Source organism: Notolabrus celidotus, chromosome 7, assembly GCF_009762535.1.
Source record: "Notolabrus celidotus isolate fNotCel1 chromosome 7, fNotCel1.pri, whole genome shotgun sequence".
NCBI lineage: Eukaryota > Metazoa > Chordata > Actinopteri > Labriformes > Labridae > Notolabrus > Notolabrus celidotus.
In genome coordinates, this window is record NC_048278.1 from 27,375,448 (window position 1) to 27,402,003 (window position 26,556).

At 40.7% G+C, this 26,556-nt stretch overlaps 1 protein-coding gene across 1 annotated transcript in view; it reads right to left on the minus strand.

The window, feature by feature from the left end:
* The window catches only part of myo15ab (myosin XVAb), a 55,119-nt gene that overhangs the window by 11,715 nt on the left and 16,848 nt on the right, over positions 1-26,556 (minus strand). Inside the window, exons 21-58 of the mRNA XM_034687347.1 lie at positions 26,268-26,391; positions 26,072-26,167; positions 24,594-24,725; positions 23,073-23,198; positions 21,545-21,622; positions 21,074-21,225; positions 20,296-20,341; positions 20,066-20,190; positions 18,931-19,048; positions 18,643-18,818; positions 17,705-17,789; positions 17,548-17,580; positions 17,356-17,437; positions 16,969-17,099; positions 16,632-16,727; positions 16,170-16,298; positions 15,951-16,057; positions 15,655-15,833; positions 14,412-14,484; positions 14,091-14,282; positions 12,244-12,317; positions 12,082-12,155; positions 9,092-9,200; positions 7,855-7,923; positions 7,690-7,754; positions 7,208-7,600; positions 6,063-6,144; positions 5,817-5,912; positions 5,571-5,631; positions 5,142-5,235; positions 4,903-5,020; positions 2,810-2,925; positions 2,661-2,720; positions 2,438-2,513; positions 2,206-2,321; positions 1,980-2,098; positions 558-699; positions 61-172 (exon numbers count right to left, since the gene is read on the minus strand). Coding sequence (XP_034543238.1) covers positions 61-172; positions 558-699; positions 1,980-2,098; positions 2,206-2,321; positions 2,438-2,513; positions 2,661-2,720; positions 2,810-2,925; positions 4,903-5,020; positions 5,142-5,235; positions 5,571-5,631; positions 5,817-5,912; positions 6,063-6,144; positions 7,208-7,600; positions 7,690-7,754; positions 7,855-7,923; positions 9,092-9,200; positions 12,082-12,155; positions 12,244-12,317; positions 14,091-14,282; positions 14,412-14,484; positions 15,655-15,833; positions 15,951-16,057; positions 16,170-16,298; positions 16,632-16,727; positions 16,969-17,099; positions 17,356-17,437; positions 17,548-17,580; positions 17,705-17,789; positions 18,643-18,818; positions 18,931-19,048; positions 20,066-20,190; positions 20,296-20,341; positions 21,074-21,225; positions 21,545-21,622; positions 23,073-23,198; positions 24,594-24,725; positions 26,072-26,167; positions 26,268-26,391 — 4,256 coding nt within the window. The remainder of the gene's footprint in view (positions 1-60; positions 173-557; positions 700-1,979; positions 2,099-2,205; positions 2,322-2,437; positions 2,514-2,660; positions 2,721-2,809; positions 2,926-4,902; positions 5,021-5,141; positions 5,236-5,570; positions 5,632-5,816; positions 5,913-6,062; positions 6,145-7,207; positions 7,601-7,689; positions 7,755-7,854; positions 7,924-9,091; positions 9,201-12,081; positions 12,156-12,243; positions 12,318-14,090; positions 14,283-14,411; positions 14,485-15,654; positions 15,834-15,950; positions 16,058-16,169; positions 16,299-16,631; positions 16,728-16,968; positions 17,100-17,355; positions 17,438-17,547; positions 17,581-17,704; positions 17,790-18,642; positions 18,819-18,930; positions 19,049-20,065; positions 20,191-20,295; positions 20,342-21,073; positions 21,226-21,544; positions 21,623-23,072; positions 23,199-24,593; positions 24,726-26,071; positions 26,168-26,267; positions 26,392-26,556) is intronic.

Here is a 26,556-nt window from a genome sequence, read left to right on the forward strand (position 1 = left end):
AGATCATTAATCAACTTCAAAGAAAACAGGATTTATTCTTTGTGTACCACAGTTTCTCACCTTTCTCTAGCCCGTCCATCACCTGCAGCCTGATGACGTCACCTTTGTGAAGATTGAGCATCGACCGATCGTCTGTCACAAAGTTTCGCTCCGCAATCATGTAGTCTGAGTCCTGAGGGGGCAGCGAGAAGAAAAATAACCTCACATGTAACTTTAATGTTAATTACATTTAAAGTATTTGGACTAAGTTTACCATCAACTTCACATTTCTGCTGCCGCTTCAGTTTTCCACATTTCAAATAAAACTAACAAAAAGTGTTTGTTACAGTAAGTGTGAGCAGGTGAAGAGATGAAGAGAAAAGAGGTTGAAACATAATGTCATGTCTTAAAAGGTGACATCATTTACAGACCGAATGCATCACGAGCACATGATTTGTTGAAGATGATCATCATGATTTATTATTGTAAAAAGGAAAAATGTTATATCTGCAGAACCCCATCTATTGTCCAGTGCATGACAGACCCAGAGAGTTGTTGTGTGTGTATGTGTGCTCTACCTTTTTGATCTCATTGATGAAGGTGTCTATGAGATGTTTGACCTGTGGTGCCTTGGCTGAGAACAGGATCAGCTTCTCGTTAGTCAGATTGAACTCCAGCATGTTCTCAGAGGGGATGGTCACAAATAGGATGTCTGCATAGCTAAAGAATCAGATCATTTGGTAGAGTTAAATATATACAGTGAAGTTTAAGCCGCTATCTCAACTCAACTCAACTCAACTTCATACACCGATGAAGCCCAAAGTGCTTCACAAAACAACAGGGAGACAGAAAACAACAGAAATGGGTAAAACAAAGACATAATCATGAAAAAAACTTAGAAATAAAATAAAATAAAAACAGTAAAATTAATAAAATAAGTAAGAGTAGAAAGCAAAATCAAAAATCAGCTAAAGTTAAAAAGATCAGATAAATACAATAAATAAATAAATAAATAAATAGATGACTAAATTAATAAGATAAATAAATGTTTTTATAACAATGATTATAATAATGCAGTCCAGAGCTAAAAATAAATGACAGCAAATTAAAAGCCAGATTAAAAAGGTAAGTCTTCAGTTTACTTTTAAACACACCCAGAGAGCTCGTCGCTCTGATGTCTAGAGGTAAATCTGTTTGATTGAAACACTAACTTTCTCAGCCAATAAAATCGCTGCAGATGGCTATTCATCATGAGTCTGGTTCTGCTCGAGGTTTCCTCCTTTTAAAAGGGAGTTTTTTCTCGCTACGTCTGCCACATGTTGTCAAAGGTTTGCTGATACTAAGCAAAGAGTACAGATTTGCCCTGCTCTTCTTATAAAGTATCCTTAGGTAACATTTTTGTTGTCTGCTTTTGTGATGCCGGTTCCTGCTGACATCAGTCTAATTAGCCGCACCTCTATGCTTAGCTCACAGGTGGTAGCTCAAACTCAAAGTACCTTGATGATATTTTAATGCTGTTTGACAAAGAGAAAACTACTTTTGACTTTTGCCAGCTGAAAGTTTTTTTAAAGTGAAATGTGCCTTTCAAAAGCGTTGTGGTGTCGTTTTTCTGTCATGTCAGCAGCAGGAAGCAAGGAGACACTGCGGCAGCTTAACTACATAGTGCCATAAAGGACAAAATAGCATACAATTCATGATGATCGACTATTGCATCATGATAAATATGTTAATGCTGACAGCCCTGATAAATATTGCTGGATATGTCATGGTCTAGGTTGCTGTAGACTTTTTTCTTATAGGGAACAATAATAAGGGTGATTAAGAAAGAAAATGAGCAAAGAAAGATCAAAATAATAAAAGACAAATCTTAATGTTTTTCTAATATTCAAAACTGAACTAACACTGACTCTGTATTATAAAATACACACATATAGAGATCCACACTATCAAATAACTGCCAATAGTAATGTGCAAACAGAGCCAAAGCAAACAGCACATACGTGTAGGGTCGGAGCACTCTGAAGTAGTCTGGGGCTGCAGCGCTGCTTTTTACCGTCTTCAATAGCTTTATACCGCTGTGGGACACTGACAAAACCTGCACACCTGTTCCCACACTACCCTGCAAACACAGGCACACACACAAACACACACACATCAGAGGGTTCAATAAAAAAGGAAACATGTCACTGTCGGTGATTATTATGCTCGGGGGATTATCACTCTCACCGATGCAGGGAACAGTCTGGAGAAGTATATTTCCCATGTTTCCCTCGCTGCCGTCACAACTGTTTTCTTCACGTGCTCCTCCACTGGATCCATATTCTGCTGAACCCCGTGTTTAGCTGTCAATCACACAAACATACACATGAGCTCATGAATGTCAAAGAGATGTGTTCGGATTAGAGAATTCAGTCTTAGAGAAAAAAAATCTTGGCGGCAAGAACAGAAGAGAGAGTACCAAACAGAGCTTTCATTTTCTGCCTTTCATCCCGGGTGATCCGAACACACGCCTCTGACAGAGTGTCGTTCACTATCTGCAGGAGAGAACAGAGGACAGGGGGTGTCAGAAATTATTTATTTTGTTCTATCTAAGATTTTACTGTTGTCAGGTAAAAAACTACAGAGCAGGAAAAGAAGGTGAATGAATTGAGTGCACACATTCATCCTGACTCTGCAGTTACCTGTTTGAAAATGAGATCTAGCACCAGAGGATTGTTGAAGCTGTCTTTGGGATAAAAAACCTGCAAAACACAGAAAAATACTCACTGAAGGATAGAATACAAACACTCCTGGAGTGAATCATGGGTTTCCTTCTTCTCTATGTACACACCTCTTTTCTGAGGTACAGTCTCCAGGGAACATTAGTGTAGGTGTAGTGCTCTTCGTTGGTGCTCTGATGGAGCTGTGTCAGGATGGTCTCCGTCTCTACAGGAAGCTCTCGGGAAACTGCAACAGAGACATTCTTATGTGTGAGTTTCTCCTTCATTCAATGCCCTGTCTTTTGACAAAGCTGTATTTGGGTATGTTTTAAAGTGGGGTTGGATTTGAAATAAACACAAGGCTAATGAAAAGGATCAGTGCTCAGTGAAGGTACCCAACCTTTTACAACCCCTTCCCAATATTTATGCTCTAATGCAGGGGTTCCCAAAGTGTGGGTCGGACCCCTGAGGGGTCGCGAGACACAAATGGGGGGTCGTGAGATGTCTTCCAGAATGTCTTTATTTTTTAAGTTATCTAAAAAAAAGTACATTGTACCCATTATAGTAAAACATATGGACAAAAATAATAGCTACACTTGAAATAAAAGCTTGAAAATAGAAAATGTAATGAGTTTTCTGCCTTTCTTTTTGCCAGATGACTCCTTAAGTTTAGGGTTAGTGAACAGTTAATTATCAAAAGCATCAGTAGCAGTAAGTGATTCATAACGACACAGGAAACACAGCCACACACTCATATAGGTAGGCTAATTTTCTGCAGACCATCTAAATGAAGCCACATTAAATCACTTTGAGGAACAGTGGGGGTCGCAAGTCTTTGGCACCTATATTTTGGGGGTCGCAGGCTGAAAAGTTTGGGAACCCCTGCTCTAATGATACATTTTAACCTTCCACATGACCCCTAATGTCCCCTACAACCCAAAAATGAAGACAGACGGGTACAGAAGGGCCGTGCTTCAGCCGGGTTATCAAGCAGGCACCTCACCTCACCCGTGTTCCCTCAAGTTAGTCTCACGACACCTCTGGGAGACTTGACAGTTAGCTGTGGCGTCCCTGAACCACCTAACCCCATGCCAGCTCTCACCCTCCATCATACTCATGTGAAAAGTGAAAAAAAAGAGAAAAACAGAGAGAGGAGCCTGTAGAGAAGTGTCAGAAACATGGCTAGAAGCCTGTTTGGGCCAGAACTCATCCTTGCCGTGTTATGCTGTATGCTCTACCTCAACCATTTTCATGCAGAGAGATAGGAGGAGAAGTGAGCATCTTAATGATCTGTAGACGTCTTGCTCGAGGACACATTGACTGCCTCTCACTGCTTTGCTCTCCTCTGCTGACATTGTTCTAATGTTGTTTACACAAACCCGAACACTTTAAGGTCAAGTGCCCACAAGACGACAGGACAGATGTGTTTTCACAATCTGCATATCTGTCGGATGTCATGGCGCATTGCCACCTGCATGCTGTGAGGGTGAGTGTGTCCCTGTTTCGCTGCTCCGCTGTACAGCTGACCTTGACTTGCACATGCAAATTATCAGCAAATAGGCTTGATTTTTTTGCCAGCTGTGATTTCGTGCGGGTAAGTAAATGAGGAGAACTGTCACTCTAGTTAGAATCAAAGCAGAATTTATGCAGAATAATGTGAGATGTCCTCTGACAAAATGATGTCTGGTGGGCGTATGTAAGGACATTTGGCATATTCCAGAAGAGGTTGATGCTGAGTGGCACGACAATGACCTTCTTTGGGGTTTTGTTCTCTTTACAGAAAGAGCTAAACATATGCCCTTGAGAGCCAATCCCTGCAGATCTGTATTGCTCTGATGACCTCACAGATCAATCATGAGTGTTTGCTCACCCCTAAAAGCTGATGACGTCTCCAGGGATCATCAGGGGGATGAACCCTGGCTGGGTTCATTCTGCAAGACTTCATTGTATTCAGAGGTGTTTTGATTTGAATATTGACATTTTGTTACAGTAATGTATAATGACAGATAAGACATTTATATAACTGTTATTCAGAGGCACCTGTTTGATCTTTTTATGACCTGTAGTCCAGTAAAAATAATGCAATCGTTAAAAAATGAAGGCTTGCTCCCAATGCTCTCAAGATATTCCTTAAAGTATAAAATATTACCAACAGCCTGTAACTCTGCAAAGTGATCTGAACTGGTACATGTGGATGAGGACATCCTAAAGTGAGTGTGAGTACCTGGGGGAGGTATGGGGAGAGGGCGGTGAGGCGCTCTTGACTTCATGCTCTTGGTAGGTTTGAATCCAGCTTCTTCTATTGCAGATGCAGAAGGTGAGGGTGCAACAGGACGCTTGGGCTGGATGGACATAAACAGATTCCTCTACATGACATATTTCTCACTGTATAATAGCTCCATAAATGTTCACATAGCTGCATTGAGTGACCTTTTTATTCTGTGTGTGTGTATTTGTGTGTACCTGTGGAGCAGGAGGGTTGTCCATCTGGGGTTTGAGGATTTGTAGAGCTTCATCGCGAGGAGTTTGCTTCTTCTTAAACTTCCCCTCCGGTCTCCTAAATACATCCACACAGTGTCAACAGCACACAGTGCAGTTTGCAGGAACAATATATGTAGTGTTCTGTATAATCTGTGTGTGTGTGTAATTTGTGTAAACAGAATCATTCTGGTGCTGTGTGCTCAGTCGGTATCTGCTGGTGGTTTGTTGCAGCCGGGGTTTTACAGTATGCACAGTTAATTCTCTGACTGAAGATAGCATCAACTGCTGTGATGTATTTACAAGGAAAGAAACAGCAATTTGAAACTGTGATTACTGTGATCCCGTCAACCCTTATCAGGCTGTGTCTGGGTTTGTGCGTGTGCATGTGTGTGTGTGTATGGAGGACCTCACCTCTTTCCAGGGGGCAGTACGTCGGGCGGTGGAGGTGGGGAGTTGTATCTTTTGATGATTTCTTTAAAAGTAACATTAACACATAAGAATCTGGGGGAATACACTTGTCTTTTGCTGTTTCAAATCCAAACATATACCAACTTGTCTAAACTTACTTTATAGACTAAAGTAAGACTAAATCTTCAGAATTGAACTTTGTTTTATACATATGATTTATGAACAATGACACCAACAACATTCAGATACCTTGGATGTCAGTGCTGGGGACAACGTGATCTGTAGACCGTGCCGAGTACTTCACCACCTCTCCAGCAGGGGGCGGAGGAGACATAACCACTGGGTCTGTAACACAGAGAGACACAAAGAGAAAAAAGCAGTTATCCTCTCATGTGTAAAACTCTCATGAATAAGAGTTTTCTTTTGCTAAATGGAGTGTCTCACTGTTTTGTTGCTTGCTCACACTCTCATGTTTTCTGTCTCTTTTTCTCTTACCAAACTTTCTGGCTGGTTTGTCCTTGTTTATGGGAACGCCGGGAGCTTTCCTCCGAGGGACGCTGTCCTTATCTGACTGAACCTGAAAAAAAAAAAAAAAATAAATAAATAAATAAAACACAGTGAGAGGACAGAGAGTTTGCACTCAAGCCTTTGCAGACATTTCTCCTCTGGTGATTTGTTTGAAATCAGGGCAATGTCAGTGCAAAAAAAAGGGCAACAAAATATATCCTGTTGTCTTATGTAAACTGCAGCGTAGCGCTGTTGTTGTATATCGAGGAACTGTGGCTGTGAGAATTTCAAACTAAGAATGATTATTGTATTTTTAAAACATCCTTGGTGCTTAGATGGTTGCAGTGTAAAAAAAAATGTATGTTTCATCAAACTGCACTCTCATGCTCTCCTATGTAAAGTATTGGTAAAAGTGAAATACACAAAATCTTAAAAAATAGGCGTATAAATGTTGCAATACCAATCATTTGTATCATAGTGAAATACTGGCCAGTTACTCAGTATGGTAAGCAAATATATCTCAAGACAGACTACTCAACTGAAATTTTCCATAGACCTCCGAACAAGAGAAAAAATTGCCCCCAGATGGTCACAGCTGTGAGTCTCAGTCCCTTTTCATTTCTTTTTGGAGACTTTCAGGACATTTTTTCTCATCCTACAGGCTGATTTGATATTTTTAACTTTGAATCAATTCAAGCAAAGTCTGTGATTCTAAATGAAGCTTTGTATTGGGCTTTGTTTGTTTGATTATTTATTTGTCCTTATGTTTTGTCTGGCTTTGCCTTCCAAAATGTTCCTCGAGTTTAAATGAAGCATACACATCATCTCATTTCCCTCTCAGTCATAGCAGTGGTCTATTAAAGAGTCTCATATTTTGGTCCTTCTGTTGGGGGCACTTTTGTTGCTGGACGAGCTTTTGCTCATCCCCTGACAGCACACTCTTTATTGTGCTGAAAACAAACCACTCACTCTGTCAATTAAAAGGAAACTCCATCTGCTTTTGTGGGTCTAGTGTTTCTTGGGGAAGCGCTGTCTGTTGTTGTTGGAGTTTTCTTTCATGAATTAAAAAGTGCTGCATCATTATGTAACGTGTTATTCTGGACTGTTACCTCACATGTCTCAGAGTTACTGACCTGTGCAGCAGTGCTGGCTTTAGGCTTTGCTGCCTCACTTTTGCTGGTTTTTGCAAAGCTGGGGTTGGGGTTGGAGGCCTGAGGCTGAGGCTGAGCTACGGGGTGAGTCTGGGGCCCGGCGGATTTAGTTTGTTCCTGTCGAGCGGTTGGTGGGTAGGGGCTGGGTGGGATGTTTGCTTCAGCAAAGGGAGTGGGAGTGAAGTTGGCGTATGGGCTGGGTGGGATGTTAGCGTAAGGACTCTGGGGTATGACAGTGTAAGGGCTGGCAGGGGCGTAAGGGCTGGGAGGGTGGTGCAGAAGAGGACTCAAGGGCGGGCTTGTGATTGGTGATGTAGGGGGACTGGTCACTGGGCTGCTGGCGATGGCCATAGCCTGCATGGTCATCTGCTGGGCCTGGGAAACAAAAATTGACGTATTAATCTAAAATAAAAGTGCTTCATCATCACTGCATAAACAGACGCAGATGCAGACGGAGGGTTTACCATGATGATGGCCTGCTGGTTCATGATCGCCTGCTGCTGCTGGGCCAAAACAGCCTGCTGGGCATCTGGAGGAGAGAGGAGGAGCAACACCGTCAACACGAGAGAGGGAGGAAAATTATGTTTAATTATTTTTTCTTCATATTTTTCTTCACACTTGACACAAACCAGGTGTTACAGGTGCCACTGCAGCGACAGGAGGCGACATCACGCCTCCCACGGGAAGGACTCTCACAGCTGTGGATACACAAACAAAGAAAACACACACACACCACATCTTTGTCAGATTTTAAGTGTTTGTTTTATTACACTTGCTAATGCTTTATTCAAATATTGAGGTGGCGTACTGCATGTGCCTCATCCAAAAGACTCTAAAGTAAAACTAAAACAATTCAAAACATTTTAGGTAACATATTTTCACTTTTCCGCAGCTGAGAGACCATAAAAGTTGAATTTTGCATGTTTATGACATTTTCTGCATTAGCTATCATTCTTGGTGAGTGCATCTCTACGCTCTCTATGCAGAAAATGTACTTTTAAATCAATATTTTGCTCACTAAAACTTATTCTTTACATATTATTTTTAAATAAAAGCCTTTTTTCCTTCATTAAATTATTCTAAAGAATTTAGAGAGCTTATTTATTATTTACAGAATGAAGAATAACACTAAGGTATTAAGGTCTATTTGGGGTCTCTGAATGAAAATGATTGCAGAAGATGACTGTGGTGATATTTGATGTTAGATTAATCTGTCCTCTAATTCTAATTCACATCATATAACAACATTCTAGTATGATTATAAAAAGCAATATTGTGATATGTAAACCTATGCTAAACATCACCAAGAGGAGTATGAATGCTATTAGTATTATTATTATTATTATTATTATTAAATGGTATATATATATTTTCTTTTTGTTTGTTGATTTAATTATGTTTTTTTTATTCAGTTTATCTTCCTTTTTGTTTGTCTTCTTTTTTAAATTGTTGCTGTATAACTTATATATAATTTGTGAACTTGTGGTGTATAAGGAAATACTGAAAAAGAAAACAAAATAAAAAATTTAATAAAAAAAAATGTAAGAAAAGAGTGAAGAGAGCTAAAAAGACTCCTTAAATGAAGCCAAAAAACAGTAAAGCATGTTCACTACTTGCTGCTAACCTTGCCTTCATACAATGAGACAGGTTTTATATGATTAAGTTTATGCATCACCTTAACTGCAAAAAATGATGTGATGTATTTTATAAATTCAGATTTGACCTTATTAAATAATATAGCTATTTAATCCAGAGGGAGATTCTCACTTTGCTAAAAAGTGACCAGTGGCATGTTCATTAGAAAGGACATTTGTAAATGAGAGAAAAAAAAAAAAATTCAGAGAGAGACTGTGACTTTTCACTGACCCCCGGGTGGAGGTGGGGGTCTAGACGACTGCCCTTGCTGTTGCCATCCCCCTCCGACTCCCCCGCCCCCCTTCATCCTGCTGGACAGTCCTGCAGCTGATTCTGCTTCCTGTGAGGACACACAGACAGGAGGATTCAGAACTGACACAAAGCCAGTCCAAAATATTCATCCAAAGACTTCATTTAAGGCAAAGTGAAGGTGCGGCTTAAACGATGCATGATGAGGGGGTTTATAGAAAGAGAAACATGTCCTTACAAACCAAAATAACAATGACTTTGACACCAGTCCAACACATTTATCATACACAACCTCTGCAAAGTGCAAAGTTTGCTACTTTTCTAACGGCAACCCAAGATATCAAAATAAATCTTACCAGTAGAGGTCATTCCTTCTGATCATTCCTTCTGATCCTTTTGATCACCATGTTTCAAGAGTTCTCATTTCACAAGCAAATCTCTGAGTCAATTTTAATAGTATTTTTAAGGTAACGGGCCAAACTGAGGTGATAACGAGCTGTGGATAAACTGCACATCAAATTTAAGGACTATGATTTGTTACATTTAGATTAAAACATTTTTCATTGAGGTAATTAAACTTGGCAGAGCAGCATATCAAACCCACAGCTTAAGCATTTGATAGTAAGAGCTAAATTTTGTTTTAGTATTCCTCACAGAGTGTTAGAGAGATATAGAGGAGCATTAAAAATATTTACACTCTTGTGTAATCAGAGCACATTTTGACTGTCAGACCAGAGGAAGCTTCTTCTTATGTGTGCAGCCGTTCCATCAGAAATCATACAGTGACCCATAAATCCACCGGTGTGTGTGTGTGCGTGCATGTGTGCATGTGTGTGTGTGTTTGTAGGCCATGTCTCATTAAATAATAAGCCCTTCATTTGCCAGAGTGTCAGTTCCTCGTAAGCAGATCCTTGCGTTGCCTGGGGTGGGAAATCACCGTGGCGATCTAGTGGCTGTGACAGTTATGGTAACTGGGTAACGTAATAGGTTGCTGGGCGGGAGAGGTCTGTACAACACATCTGATACATGCTAATTCCTGTCAGCCACATCCGATAGCACGGCTAACATTCAGCACGTCACCGTCCCAGCTGAGGACTGATAGATCCAACACAACCAAATACAAACAGCTTGAACAACGGCCATCAGACATCGCTGAAACTAGAAGGAACAACACTGCTGTATAGAGAAAAAAATTATTGGAGCCTTATAAAGGAGCTGACAGAGGGTCCACTGCTGTCTACAGTGTTGGATATCAAAAAGTCAAATAAATAACAAACAGGAAAGTTTAAAATAGAAAGTGTCTGCTTGTGTTACTTTGGCAATTAGCATTCCAGATTCTACCTGCACTCGACTTGACCTGTGAGTGTCTGATAAAGCACCTCATTTCACACATAACAGCTGTGATTCAATTTCAGGCTTTCTATTAAACTGTGACAGATAAATGTATTTAATGGGCCCAGAGAGGGTCCAAAGATTGAAGGAGTAACCTGAAAAATACTCAGATCTGTTGAGACCACTGTGCTTTTCATTAGATTAGTGACAACTTTGTCAGGTAATTATCTCCTCTGGGGAGGATATGTTTTCTGCTCTGTTTTTCTGCAGGACTGTGAAAAAAAAAAAACTACTGGCCTGGTTTTATGAAACCTGAGAGAAAGGTGAAGAAAGGGTTTAGGAAGAACTCATTAAATTCTTACCAGTTCTGACCGACCGACATGCCAGTATAATTTTGATTCTCAAAGTTTGGGAAACATGTCCAGACACAAGTTTTGTTTGCGCTTAGAGGTCTGCTTTCTATGAATCATCATGGAGATTATCAAGGACTCTGAGCTAATACAGATTCCCTGCCGACACGTTTGATGAGTTCGGTCTCAAGATATTGTGTTTAGATGTTTATTAAAAAAGCAAAAGAACCCCCTGACCAAATATTAATCATTCTGTCATTGTGTTACTCGAGGTAGGGGTGGGTTGACCATAAAGACACCTCGGGTGTCCCACACTATGTTTTGTAAGCCACTGACAGCTGGCCTTGGTGAAGGTCTGCACTTTCCAAGGGGTGCTAGTTTATAATGTTTTTCACTTTAGGAATGACCAGAAGCCCACTCAGTATTTTTCATTTTTTATATTAGAGTATAAGAGTCTTTGATTGATTTAAAAAAACAAAAATTAAATTATTTTTCATGCAGAATCACTGGTACTTTATTTTATATTTCAGATTTTTGAAAATCTTTAATTGTTTATTTACTTCATTTTATTCCCTTTTATTTTTCATCCTCACATTTATCTATTTTAGTCTTTTCATTTCTTTCTAATTTGTAAAGCACTTTGCAACTCTGTCTTGAAAAGTGCTATATATCTTAAGATTATTTTTATTTTGTTTCCACATTTATAATTTCATACCTACTTATTTTAATTGGATTTTAAGAATTTACAAGTTTAACACTGCTGCAGAGAAAGAAAGTGAGTTGAACCTAAGTGTATAAATAATTTGGCTGAACAGCAGTGCAGTGATAAGAACTGTCACCTCACAGTAAGAAGGCTCATGGTTTGAGCTTTCTGTCTGAGTTTGCATGTTTCCCTCCGGGTAATCCGGCATCTTCCCACAGTCCAAAGATGCACTCCAAATTGCTGTAAGGTGTCAGTGGTTGAATGGTTGTTTGTCTCTATGTGTTAGCCCTGTGTTAGACTGTCAACCTGTCCAGAGGGTAGAGTGTCCGTCTCTCTCTCAGTGACAGCTTAGATCTGCTCAAGCCCCCACACAACCCCCCAAATGAGGTGAGCAGTATAGACCATGGATGCACAGTATATAAAATACAATTAACCAGGGGGTGCAGAGCCTATGTAAACACTAAAGCTCATCATTAGAAAGGGTCACTCCACTAAAGAGCTGACAGAGCTCTACCTGATCTGTACAGTAACCAGGTTACCCTCTCAGGTGGTCAAGTGTGACCGTGTGAGGGACTTATGTAACTTACTGTGGCTCCGTCAGACAGGACTGGGTCAAACAAGCTGTCGAGATAACGATCCATCCCTCTCTGAGGCTCAAAGTCTGTGACAGAGGAGGAGAGAGCACTTTGAGGTCAACTGTAATCAAAATCAGTGTATGTGAGCTGTCATATGTTAACTTTAATCTGTACCTTGTCCATCAGGGCTGGAGAAGGCTGAAGACATGACATCACCATTCATGTCAAATCCCCCACCCAAAAGGCTTCTGTAAAAAAAAGTAAAAGTTGTCACAGCAAACCTCAACATCACCTCCAAGATGTCAGAGTGGTGAATGAAACACTAAAATCATTGACTCAAGAAGGAGTATAAAGGGAAAAATACACTACATGTACAGTACCTTTTTTTTTTACAATTGTGGTTGTTATTGGGCAAGAATGAAGACAATTTAGGTTTAAAAAATTTACTTTTTAAATTTCCCCTTATTTTATTTTAATGAAAAATAAGGAGAGTTAACCCGTTTTAGCATCAACATGTACTGTTGCGGCTGACTGACGATTTATCCAAACCAAAACCGACACGCCGCGGAAGGCTAAGCACGGGAGTTTACCTGTGACGCGCACTCACAGAAACACACATCCACTTCTAATGCTCGTTAATGCTCTTTATTTCTCACGATGCGCAACTTGAACAGATGCTTCATATAATACAAGACAAAGTACAGAACGGCAAAACTAATGTGGTGTTAAGCGTAGCGGTCAACAGAAAGTGTCACTCCCGACTCACCCTTCCTCGTTAACAAACCAACAGACTACAGGTGCGTGGAATTATTTGTAACCACCGCGCCCACACCCACAGTGACGTACCCACCACTCAAATGCCAGCAGAGTGCACACACCCCCCTCACATCAATATACAGCACTTACCAACACGTCACATATAAAACACACACATATGGCTCCTACATGTACCGTAAAACAGGCTAAGAATGGAAATGTCCCTTTAGCCAGCCCCCTATAGTCTGTTCAAACCAAATGCAACTTCAGAGGCAGACAGTCCCAGGCATGCCAACAGTGCAGTTGGCATGTCTAGCTCTAACTTTTGACATCTTGACTCTGCAACACTAGAGCAAAACCGTAATAGCGTAGGAGGAAGCTGAATGTGTGGGAGTTTTGCGTGCATGAGTATGCAAATTACTCCTGTCGTTGCATCACCACAGGGGCAATTTCAAATCTTGTAGAAGCTACTGTATGTTTCCCAGTAGTTGGGGGACAGATACGATGCAGAGGCTTTTTTACTTCCACATTATAAGTGTTGGTAGGTTGCAGGATGACGACAGTATGTATGTTTAGGCCATAGACTGTATAAATGATGGACGTAGTATCCGTGACATCGGGACAGCTGAAGAGAGACAGGAAATGTGGGGAGTAGAGAGTGAGGGAGGACATGCAGGAAATGGTCGACCGGCCGGGAATTGAGCCGACAACCCCTGCGGCGAGGACTGTAGCCTCTGTATGTGGGACGCTTAGACCACTAGGCCACCAGCGCCCCAAAACTGGTAATCTAAATATCTTCTGAACTGTCACGTTAAAAAAAAAAATTCACCCCCCATACAGTGTATGCCGATAGAGAAATTAGATACGTAGACTCCAGATGTTTTTTGAACCAGGCTGTAAACATGTTTATTAATGCTGCAAAGATCGTCTTTTTTGAATTGGTGTGTATGTGGTTTCCGGTGTTTCTGCAGCCAGCCTCAAGCGGATGCTCAATGAATTGCAGTTTATAACACTTCTGAATGGGCTTCATATTTTAAGATCGGAGGTTGTCGCCTGGTTTAGACAAGGACAAACACGTCATTCATTTTATGAAACCTTTAAAATGTAGTGGACCAGAATGATAAAGAAGCATTAAATGGTAATAATAATACAGTCAACTACCTGATAAAGGGGAAAACTAAATGTCTTTTTCGAGTGTGTGTGTGTGTGTGTGTGTGTGTGTGTGTGTGTGTGTGTGTGTGTGTGTGTGTGTGTGTGTTTCTCACATGCTGGCATTTTGCCGCACTCTGCTTGGTTCCTGTGCTGAGATGATGAAGTAGCTGCTATGTTTGGGGAAATCAGTAGGAAGCTCCAGGTCCGACATTAGATCCAGAACATAGTCTGAGCCCTCCAGCTCAACCCACTGAGCCGGCTCCTTCAGCAGCACCGACCAGCCTCGACGGCCCTCCACCACACCCCTACACACACACACACACACACACACACACACACACACACACACACAAACACACAAACACACAGTGAAACTTACTTACATTGTTGGCATCTTTCATAATAAGAGTATATATTGTGACATTAGATAATACCTGTGTTGTAAAATGTCTTTGGCCATTTCCTCTCCTGTCGTCCAGGAGTGTAGAGGACACAAGAAGGACACAGCTGGAAGAGAAAGGACAAACAGTATGTAAGATAAACAATATTAACTCAACAAAAACTACAACTATAAAACCATGTTGGGTGTTCTTTCATCTTGTAATGCATTAAAAGCCGTTATAATCAGGTTACGAAATAAATCCCTAACTGTGTCACAAAAATAAGTAGCTAGCAGCCTCTCCTGTCTGTCTGTGAAGATTTACACAGACACCAGCAGCAACAAACAGACACAAACACTGCCAGTGAACCAGAGCGCGTATCAGGTGTTGTCTAATCCTCAGTAGGCTTGCCAAAAGGCCAGAGGACAGATTAGCTGGATGAGAGGAGGAAATGAGACAGAGACCGACAGATAACTATGTCGTGCTGAACAGTACGATCATTGCAGGGACTCAGGTAAAGAAATACGAGAAAGAGAAAACAAAGAGGTGAGGCGGGGTCAACGAGAAGGAGTCAAAGTCAAAAGGAGATTAAATAAAATGGTTTCAAATTCACAGCACAATAAAAAAAACATTAAAACATTCAAAAAGACATGAAAATAAAAAACAGTTCCTCTGCTCAAGGTGGGCGGAAGATTACACAAAATCATTTGGTTTAACATTCTTAGTAAATAAAGCTGTTGTTTTAGATTTAACTGTGTTATCTAACACTTTTCAACCAGGATGTCTTTCTCAAAGCTGCATCGTTGTCTATTTTATGATTTGAGACACATACTCATGCGCAGATTCAAATAGATATCATGCATGGTTGAGGCAGATGTCTGTCTAACACAAGTCTGGTTCTGCTCGAGGTTTCTGCCTGTTAATGGAAGTTTGTCCTTGCTGCTGTAACTTGCTAAATGCAATTAGTGCTTTGCTCATGGTGGATTAAGATGAGATCAGACTGAGTCCTGTCTGTAAGATGGGACTGGATCTTATCCTGTCTTGATGTTGGAGTCTTTGTTTATAATTTAACATAGAGTACGGTCTGCCTGCTGTGTTTGTTAAGTGTCTTGAGATAACATTTGTTGTGATTTGGCCCTGAATAAATAAAGATCAATTGATTGATTGATATCCAGCGCCTTGTTCAACGGCATTTAACTGCAGATGTTTAGTAATAAGATATTTCAATTTTTAATCCATTAAAATGGACAACTACTTCAGAATACGTATATCAGTTTCTGTGTGTGTTTGTTCTCACCATCAAAGCAATGTATGTGCAGGACAGTGTGAGCTCTCTTGCGATTGGCGGTCCACTCCAGTAGACAGGGCGGGTACGTCCGCGCATACTCCGGCCCAACATTCAGCTGCTGCAGAGCCTGAAGCAGACGGTGCTGACACACGCAGTCGTAGCCCTCCGGCCCATAGTCAGACACAAATCTACAACAACGGGAGCATTACTTAGATAAATGTCCAAGAAAAGCATATAATACTTTCTAAAACAGAGCATTGCTCTATCTCGTAATGTAAACATGTCTCTCTGTGTGACTTTCTTACTTCAGCAGGTACTTGGCCAGCCTTTGAGAAGGCAGAAAGGTAGAGAGACAAGAGGAGAGCAGAAGCCAGCCACGCTCTGAATTCAGAATGTTCGGGTTCCTCCACACCTGACAGACAAGAGGTGAAAATTAAGGGAAAGAAATGATTTCCAATACAAGTGAAATATCCTGTCTCATTGTGGCTTTTATTTCTATCACTCTGTTAAAAAATGTAACTCACCTGATTGGCGACCTGAACCAGGATTTCATCTCTGAGATTGGGATTGGCAAGTCCTCTCTGGATGATGTAGTTCCCAAACAGATTCTCCTGAGCTCCATTCAAGTTCGGGTCACCCATAAATCTTAATATCTATCCAAATAAAAGGCATTTACAACACTTACTGTAACTTTACAGGTCAAAAGTTGAGAAGTACTCAGTGTTTAATTATGGCATGTTGTAATACAATATGTATAAATCAAGCGGACAGAATATTCTGATTTACTGATTCACTGATATTAGATAAAACAACAAGCTTACAACCTTGACTTCAACACTAATGCTCTTACACAAGGGTCTTAAATGTTTAGGGACACAAAGAGGTTATATCGACAGGTACAAAAAAGATCAGGGGCCGTGTCTGACAATAAACTAGAAGGGTCTGGGTGCTGAAATGTCCCAGCAACAAGTAAACACAGCACATACCAGGATGAAAACATTCAGGGCTCCTTGTTTTAGCTCCTCATCCATTCTAATAAGAGAATTGTCCAGCGGGGCTGTCAGCATCCCAAACAATGGCTCCTACAGCACACACACATACACACACAAACACAGAAATGACTTATAAATGATCGTACTCAGTAACTGTGTACGAGGATGCATTGTTGAACCACAGAAACATCAGAGTGCACGGCCCGACAAAGTTCACTGAGGTGGATTTATGATTTATTCATGTGTTTCCACAGTTTCTCGAGCAGACACTGTTTTTCTGTTTCTGTCTCTCTCCGTGTTTGTGAGTTTGTTTTTGTGAGTGCGTGTTTACCCTAAATATGGCCCTGATGTAGTGTGTCATGAGGTAGTTGTTGATGTCCAGGGGCAGGGTCAGCTGGGGGTCAACCTGAACCTTTGGAGCCTGGACCACAGCCAAGCAGTCCGAATGCAGCTCTGCGCCTCCTGTACAAACATACACATTAAAACACACACATTAAAACACACACACACACACACAACATGAAGAGATACACACACAGCAGGCCATGTGTCATATACAGCAGACAATTGTACTGAACTCGCTGAAACCAAGGTGGAACTTTTCTATTGATGGAAGTTTATTTATAGCATTGACTGAGTATGGATCAGTTTGTTGAACATATAAGTGAGTGTGAGCATGTGTGTGTTTGTGTCAGTGTGTTTGTGTGTGTGTGCAGACCTGATGCAGCCTGTAGCAGCGCTGCCAGCTCAGCAGGGATAGGCAGTGTAGTCACATTCACTACTTCTCTGTTGATGCGATCCTACACAAACATAAACACAAACATAAACACAGGCATACACACAAACATTACACTAATGCTTCATCTTCTTCAAACTAACTCGTGTTCACTTTATTCTAGTCTTTACTCACCTCCTCTGCCTTCCTTGCAGGCTCCACCACTGTCTGACAGAAAGACAACAGTATGACACTTCACACATTTGTTCATTTTTTATTCATTCAAACACAAGTACTGAAAATGTTCCCAAAAGTGTCCCTGTTCACACAGACACAAACACAGCATGCATACCCTCATGTAGCGCTGGCGGTTGACAATGAGCAGCACAGCAGAGCGAAACCTGATGAGGTACTTCCTCCTCAGAGCAAACTTCTTTCTGTTCAGGAACAGCGGAAGATTGATTTTTCACAAAAATACAGAGAGAGAGAGAGAGAAAGTAAGAGAAGAGACTTGAATGGGTTGTAAAATGCATGTCAAAATTCAACATTTTGGCAACACAAAGCAGAAAAATTCCCCATGAAATATGCAGAAATATTAGAGGTTTTACATTTGACAACTTGCCAAAATGTCAGTTAGAGTAATTATGACTGACAGCACAACTTATGTAGCAAGATTTATGTTAATCACATTTATAGAATTCATTTTTGTTTCAGTGCGTACATAGTCTTTATCATAAATCATGGAGCATTACAAACGTTCATTGAAATATAATTACAGATTCAAAATGTTTGACCTTGATTTTATAACCGTTTTTAGTGTCCTCATTAAGCCAGTAAGTGACTTTTTACGCGCTCAAATAAAATACTAATTTGCATAACTTCTCAAGGTTTTGTCTGACAGGCGGTGAACGAGAAAGCTATTGCCTTTGATGGATGAGCGCAGCTTGAATCCCCTGGCTCTGTCTCTTCACATCAAGAACAGAAGACGCAGGTTGTCAGTGATCAGCTTTGACCTATTTGGCTCAGTGAAACCAAACTCTAAAGCCTTAATTGCCAAACTCAGGAGTGAAACTCCACACTCAAGTGGGTCAGTGTGCTGCTCTTAAATAAAGCTTTGAGCAATTGTTTCATTTATTAAACACCTTTGTCTGTATTTCTTGGATTTTATTGGACAAGAAAATGTCTTCTTTGGCTTTCATTTATTTATTAGTTTTTTTTTCCAGATGAGTCATAAGCTGTTAATTCAAAAAGCTATTGACGTACAGGCTCATGACCTGAGGTGCACTTTACCTGGTCAGGTAGCCTCTGCAGCGGGCTGCAAACAGCTTCACACGCCGCCGTAACTTGGCAAATTTCTTCCGGACAAAAACCATTCGGGTGCATCTCTGGAGCGTCATGGCGGCGATGTTCAGCAAGCGGTCACGCTTCCCCTCCAGCAGCTGATACAGCTCCTCTTTCAGGAAAATCTAACACAAACACACACAGATACCTTCAAAACTTTAAAAAACACAGTTTATTTCTAATGCTTGATCCATCTGACCTTGGTATGAGGGTGTGTCTGTTACTCAGAGAGCTGACCTTACTGACTCCCAGCTGATAGGTGCCACTCTTGACCGGACCGAGCTTGTAGAGCATGATGACACAGTTTTCTCCTTCTGCAGGTGGAGTATCCTTCAGGCAGAGCAAAGCTTTATACCTGTAGATGTCCACACACACTTTTATAAACGACTTTCCAGTAAGAACTCTGGAAGAGGTTCAGAGAGAGCCAAAGCTGCAACATGTGTCTACGCCAACATAAGTCTTCCAGCACGTTGTTTCTGGCTGCGATCCTGAGAGGTGTGAGGCTAATTGTGGCTCTGGGTCTTCTGCGCTTTGATCATTAAATGTTTGTCTGAATTCCACAGTTTTAATGCGAGGCTAATTGATGGTGAATGACTCTACCATAGCTGGCTGTAAATGAGTCTAAACCTATTTCTCAGTAACGGCGTAAGTCAGTCCACTTTGGCAGCCAGTGGTCAGAGGTGCTGTGAGATCAATTGGTTTCAGATGCTTTTCTGCCCCAGGAGCTGACAAGTGCCAGATGGCTATTTCAGCAGGAGGAAATTGGTGTGTGAATTGTTCCTTTGCCAGAAAAAGACAATAATTCAAGCAGTCCTGAGAAGCAGAAAGTGTAAGGTGGTGAGACGAGCAGGAAGCAGTGGTTTTTGGTAAAGAAAGCAGAACAGGAGGCTGGGACGGTATTCTTTCGTTTTTCTATGTTCAGTCAGAGCTTTTATTATCTAAGTTACTCTGCTGGACAGCTCCTATGCACCCCTACACATTTAGTACCATGGCCTCTAAATCCGCCACTCTGCCAGTTGCCTGTCACTCAGATCACATGTATGTTTTAGAGTCGTGTTGTATTTCAAGCATCTCAAACAAAATTACAGTAACCCAAAAGAAATGATACATAACTACACCTGGCTTTTCAAGGAAACCGCTCGTTGTCACTGTGACTACATCCCACTCTAGGAACACTGAGTGTCTGCTTTATGTGACTGAGAATCTCCTTCAAAGCAGAAACTATCGGCCATGACTTTTGACAGCTTATTTTGCTTCTCATATATCTTTTCATAGCAAATGAAAGAAAATTGCAAGGACATATTAGCAAAATAAAAAAAAAGACTTGATCTCAACAGAGGAGCTCTCAATGTGAAAGTGTTAAGTAACAAACCTTGATAGGAAGCTGTGAAAGTGCAATCGGATTGGATAGCCTTCTCTCCTGATGTGGATGGTCTCCATGATACCAGAGTAATGCAGCTGAGTGTTGACCAGCTCCACGTCAAACACTCCTGGCTCCTACACACATACACATAACTCACATGAGTGGCCTGTTACATGGAAATAAAAATGCAGAAAGAAAACACTGCAAACCTGCACACATCACCCAACTTGAAAATATACCTTAAGATGGTTTGGCTTGATGCATCGCACAAAATAAGGGTTACACCTGTCACAGATGAATGAGAACAAATGGATGGATAAATGGATGTATGATTTGATAAAGGCTGAGAAAAGTAGACAAGGATGTAAACGCTGTAAAACCAACGTTTGAAGCCAAATCTGCAGAGCATGGTATTGTTTACAGTTATGGTGTCATATTTAACTGTTTCCAAGTGAAACCCCTTTAGAGCCCTGCTCACATCTACAAGAGATATGATTGATTTCAAAACAAGACTAATAAAATTCATTTCCCAAGAAAAATGGCTTCTATAAAAAATGACATTGAAGCCCGATATGGTTGTCTGATCTGATCTGTAGTCTAACGATACACCAGGGCAAAGAGAATTATTCAAAACTCATCATCTATTTAGGAACGAGGACTGTTGTCACTCCGCGTTTTACTCATTCTAGTCCCGAACACTGTACACACACTCTGCTTCTTGTAGCGGTGCAGACAGAATTTTACATGAGTGTAATATCTATGTCTGCCTTCTCATTGGCAAAGTATGCAGGTAATGTGGGAATGCATGACAACAAAGAACAGTGCATACATTTCACACTTGACCTACGGACAATCAAATGACTCAAATGACTTGCAGCGTTCAGAAAGAGTACTAGTAAGTGGATTACAAATCATGCTTTTGAACAGAACTTTCCACTTTTTCATTCTCATCTAATAAAATCTTGTAGGAAAGTGTCCCCATAATCTCAGAGGGTAAAAGACTGTGTTCATTCAAACCTTTCCATCTTCTCCAGCAGCTCCTGCAGGCTGCTCTGAAACTTTGCACTGACTGTGTTGGCCTGATAGCGGCGAGCTGCGCTGCTGCGTCGCACGTTAGACCGCTGCTGAGACACAGACTCTGAGTGCTTCAGAAAGAGGCTGGATACCATCTGCACATCAACACAAGCAAACACACACACACAGAGGACAGTGAGGTAAGCTCAAGAGCAAACAGTCCATCCTGATTAGTCTGTCTTATATAAGGCAGATAGTAATTGTAGTAGGTGTGTGTACTGAATACATCATTTTCAGCAGGGGTTTCAAAGGTAACTCACTGTCAGGTTATTTCTAAAGCAAAGCTATTATAATAAACAAAGAGGATAAGCCATAACATCTAGTCATATTGTACCACACCGCCTCAGTGTAAGATGATGAGTAATAATCATGATATTTAACAGTAAGAGAGACTAAGTGTTGTGCATGTCTCACTCTATTCTTGCTCTGGATGAAGAGGTCTAATACATCCTGGCGAACCATGTCGAAGTTCTTATCCAAGAACTTGTGCACCTGCATGACAGATTAGAAAAAGGTTACAACAAAACTAATGGAAGGAGAAAATTCTCATATTAGATGAAACTGTGTGAAAACAAATGCATCACAGTCATGTGCACATTATATCAAGTGTCAGAATTTGAAAGTAGCAACCTCCAAGATCTGAGTTTTATTCTCTTAAGCATCACCTGTTTCAGTAGTTGATGACTGCACACTTTGGACATCACTCTTATCAGGTCGGCACAGAGCATCGTGCCACCTGCACAGGCCAAGTGCCGTTTGCCAGTATATGGTATTAAAACAAGGACAAGGAAGCGATGCAAGCTATCCAATTTTTGGGATCAAAAATAACAGTGGCAGTCTCTGGCTCATCTGTTCATAATGTATACGAGTTTACATCTCCACCTGGCTGCTCCTTTGTTACTGTTCTGTTCGGATAGTGTAGTGTGTTTAATGTCTCAAAGAAGAACTCTGACACAGAATATGAGTTTCTTTTAAATTCTTTCTCCTCTTGAATGTGTTGTGCTTCTGGCTATGCACATACATTTGTTCTCTTCCTGGTTGAGCAGTAACTTATGGTCAAAGTTGAGAGACTTTGTGACACTCATCGCCGCATTCAAAAACAACGACAGCAGTGAATGTGTTGAGCGTGTGTGAGCAACAGAGGAGGAATCAAAGCAGCCTGTTTGTTTACTGAAGAAGTTCATCTTTTTTGTGTCAGGACTTACACTCACCTAAAAAGGCTAGCACTGGTGTGAGCTGGTAACTAAAAAGTAGTTAGTGATGCCAATTTTGCTCCGACTCATAAGAAACAAGGTATTTCACCTGAGGCTCTGTTCCTTACATCATGCAGAGTGTTGTGCGTCAGAAGCACATTGATGTCGGCTTCTGTTGAGTTGTTTCTACACATTTTGGGTTATTCCGAAAACCTTAACTTAAAACGTTACTAATCAACCTTGCAAATGAAACATTCAGCAGCTCTCAGACCTGAGTGAGATTTCAAACACAGGTGATTTCGATGTGTTTGTCTTCATCAGTTTGTGGGGATACACTTGAATATTTGCTGCTTGTATCCATGATGCTGGCACAGCTGAAACCATAAATGGACTTCCCTGCAGATTTCCAAATTAGGAAGTAATAGCAATTTCAAAATCTACAGGGACGTCTGCACGGTTGTTCAGTCTAATCAAATAGCCACAAGTAACATTAGCTAATGTAAACAGCTGGTTGGCTTCCTTGCTCATTCTCTGATGTATCATCTGGTGTTCCCATTTTCCCCAGTCGACAACGATTAGATGAAAGGACCGTTATGTTGACTAAAACCACGGATTTCTCTGGGTTTGAAAGTTGTTGGAAATACTTGAGATGATTTAAGTAAGAAACTGAAAAGCTTTAACTCAAAGCTGCTTCCTGTCAGTGTTAGGCAACCTTTAATGTTCTGAGTCAAATAAACATACACCTTTACCTGATATGTGACCTTCCCCGCGTAGTGTTTCAGCGTGAACTCTGGCAGTGGCATCTTTGGCCTGGCGTACAGCGGGTTGTTTCCATGGTGATAGTGGCACTTCTGAAGGAAAGTGTGGTCTGTTGCCTAGCGATGATCAAGAGACGGTTAAGGGTTGGTGGGCCATGGAAACTAAATCTCTACAGCACAAACACATGTTGTCTGTGTGTTCCCTTCAGATTGCTTCAGCCTATTACTGGTGTAACACTGTGTTGATATTTCACCTAATAATAGGTTTAACTCAATATGAGCTCAGTCGGCTCTTTACATTAGGAGCCTCGGGAATCATAACAAACAGCAGGAAGGCAATTAAATGAACATGTGGGGGGGTGTTGTATTGATCAGAGCCGGCTTTAATACATCTCAGTCTCCAGGTTTTATGAGAATCCCAATAAGTGAGACGAGTTTGGTTTTTTCTTGAAACTGAGATAATAAATATTTGACTTATTCCTTGCTGCTCCTTTTTTTATTTCACAACATACCTACATGATTCAATATCTCAAAGATGTTTTCATATTGTGAAACTTTGTTTTATGTAAACAAACTAAGTCACGTTCGCTGGAAATATGACTTTTTATTATTTTTGGGCTTTTATACCTTTTATTGGAAAGGAGAGGACAGTGGATATGGCTGGAAACCAGAAGAGAAAGTTGGGGAATGCAGGAAAGGGCCCTCAGGCTGGAATCTGACCCAGGCCACCCGCTATATGAGTGTGCGATTTGACCACTAGGAATATTAATTTTTTGAGCTCACAGTCGCAGTTTAAAGTTGCAGTGAGGATTTTTTAGTTTGTGGTCATTTTGGCGCCCCCTTTGGACAAAGATGCACATCTTATAGCTCTGCTGATCTTGGCCTAATCATGCCAAGAAAGCACTCTGCTGCTTTCTTTCAATAGTCAAAAATGTTAATCACTGTAAATATTTGCGGTTGGAAATGCTAAAAAAGTTTGTTTCATGGCGGTTTCAGACATTAAAAGACATCCAGACATTTTCATGGGGTACGGGGAGGAAGAAAAGCATTGATAATCATGAGGGGTTTGCTTTGATTGTATGCCTAAATATGAGGGTAAGTTATGAAGATTTGTTTTGTGGGAATGCAATCATGTAATGACAGAAAATAGTGAATAAGGGGTTGGATTAGATTCATTTTTTACTTCTTCCAACTCCTTTTTTAAAATGAAATGTTTCAGTGCTGGCTGATGGAATTCATTGATTTTGTTTTACTGTTATTTCTTCTTTTTTTTTTAACTTTTCTTCTTTTTTATTTTTTCATGTTCAAAATAAAGACATCAAATAAAAAATGATCAGTCTTTTTGCTGATCGTCTTGTCAGCTTTTGTAGCTCATAAAGAGGCATCAGTGTTACTTTCAGTTTGTTTCACAACCAGTTAAAAACTCCTCACAGGGGCTTTAATGTTACATTCTAGTCATTTCAAATAACACTTGGGAAACAAGAGTTTGGTTCAACAGGTGTGGGGATGTACCTGTGGGAAACCGCACTGGTCATCCAGTATGCGCAGTATCCCATGAGGCTTAGCAGCGATGAGGTCAAGGCAGGCCTGGTTGTGGCTGAAGGGCTGCTGCTGCCACTGGATCTGCTCCCGCATGTACTCCTCCTACACACAACACAAGTTCATCAAGTTTCTGTGTATAAAACTCTTCTTGCTTTACTGTTTGTTTTTCAATGTAAGTTTGTTTCCTCTACAGTTTGTGATATTTCATGACCTTGTGGGTTTTTGAAAGTTTGCAGAATGCTTTAGAGTCCAGTTACAAACATTATTGTTTATATTTTTACTCCACATTATCATTTCTCACTAATTAAACACAATCATGTAGGAGAAAATAATTGAGTGCTTTGCAGGACAAAAAAATCAAATACTACAACTCAATCTGAGGTATTATAAAGTTTAGAATGAATTGTTGCTTTAGCAGCATTACATTTAAAAGGCACATTAAATTCCCACCCACTGCAATCTGTGATCCCTTCCTTATCCTCAATCTAAACTTCCACAAGCTTTGATACACTTATTCTCTTTGTGTTACAATGCATACAAAGTCTGTAGCGAGACCTCATGGAGCTTCTCTTAGTGTGACAGTGTCCTATCATTAATTAAAGTCCTCTGCTGTCCTGTGGAAAACAACTTCTATAGAAATTTATACCATGACTAAAACAGAATCTGTTCTGAGAGTGAGACAGTTTCAATATTTAATGATTTTCTTTCAGTTTGTCTTCAGAAAATGTTTATGAGGCATATGTGGCCAAGAAATCATCTTTGGCAGGGAAAAATAAAACTCCCTGAGGAAATCAGGTTTCTTTCATTCCCTCCCCTAGCCCTCCACTTTTTGTAGACAGACAGTGTTTAGGAAATCAGATTACTGTTGAAGGGTAACTTTTACCTGATAAATAAGCCGCATGTACACTGAAAAGCTGCATTTCAATGACTATCTCATACCTCAGGGGTGAGTTTTGTCTTAGCTGCACAGCATATTTTGCATTATTTTACAAGGTTTGCATGAGAGCAGCTAACAGGCCTGCTCTGTGGAATATTCTTGTGTTATTTTGAAGCAGACTGTAGCCACCTCTGGCCTCTTCTTCTTGGCAGCCTTGGCTTTTCCATTTCTTTTGGTGCAGGCTTGTTGTGTTGCTCCTCTCATGCGAACCAAAGTTAAAGTTCACAGCATTCTCAACAATGACCTAATGTTGTAACATTTTAGTTTTCATGTTAAAAGCGTTCAGTTTTTTGTTTTTCCTGACTTTATTTCTTTTCAGTTTCTCTTTATATCTTTTTACTAGGAACACATAACAATTGCTACACATGAGGTTTTTACCACCAACACACACACACACACACACACACACACACACACACACACACACACACACACACACACAAATCCATTCTCAGTGTAAAAACACAAATATGTGTCAGTAGAGGAAGCGTGAGCTCGTAGTTTCCCTGACCTGCTCCTCCTGGAAGATGACTCTGTTAAAGTAGAACTGCAAAGTTTCATTGGCGAGGTTGATGCATAGCTGCTCAAAGCTGTTCACCTGTAGCTCCTGGAGGGTTAAAAGAAGGAGACATTGGGGAAGTGTAGGAGTTAGTGAGCTCAGATGCATCACGCTGAAACATCACAGAGACATCGTTCTTTCACTTGACCTCAAATCCATAAATATCCAGGATGGAGATGGAGAGGGCTTCGTTGCGAGGGTAGACCCGACCGTTGATGCGCTCTGTCAGCCAACTAAACAGCAGCGAGTACAGGATCTTGGCAACAGCATCTCTATGAAGAAACACAATAAGGTTTCTATGGAAACAGAAAAACTGGTTCCTATGGAAACAGAGGACATCTGAAAAATCTCTCCCCAAGCCCTGACATCCTTTGTCCTCACATGGCTCCACTAAAGATTGGAAAAGAATATCAAAGACTCCTCAGCCCCTCTCAGTT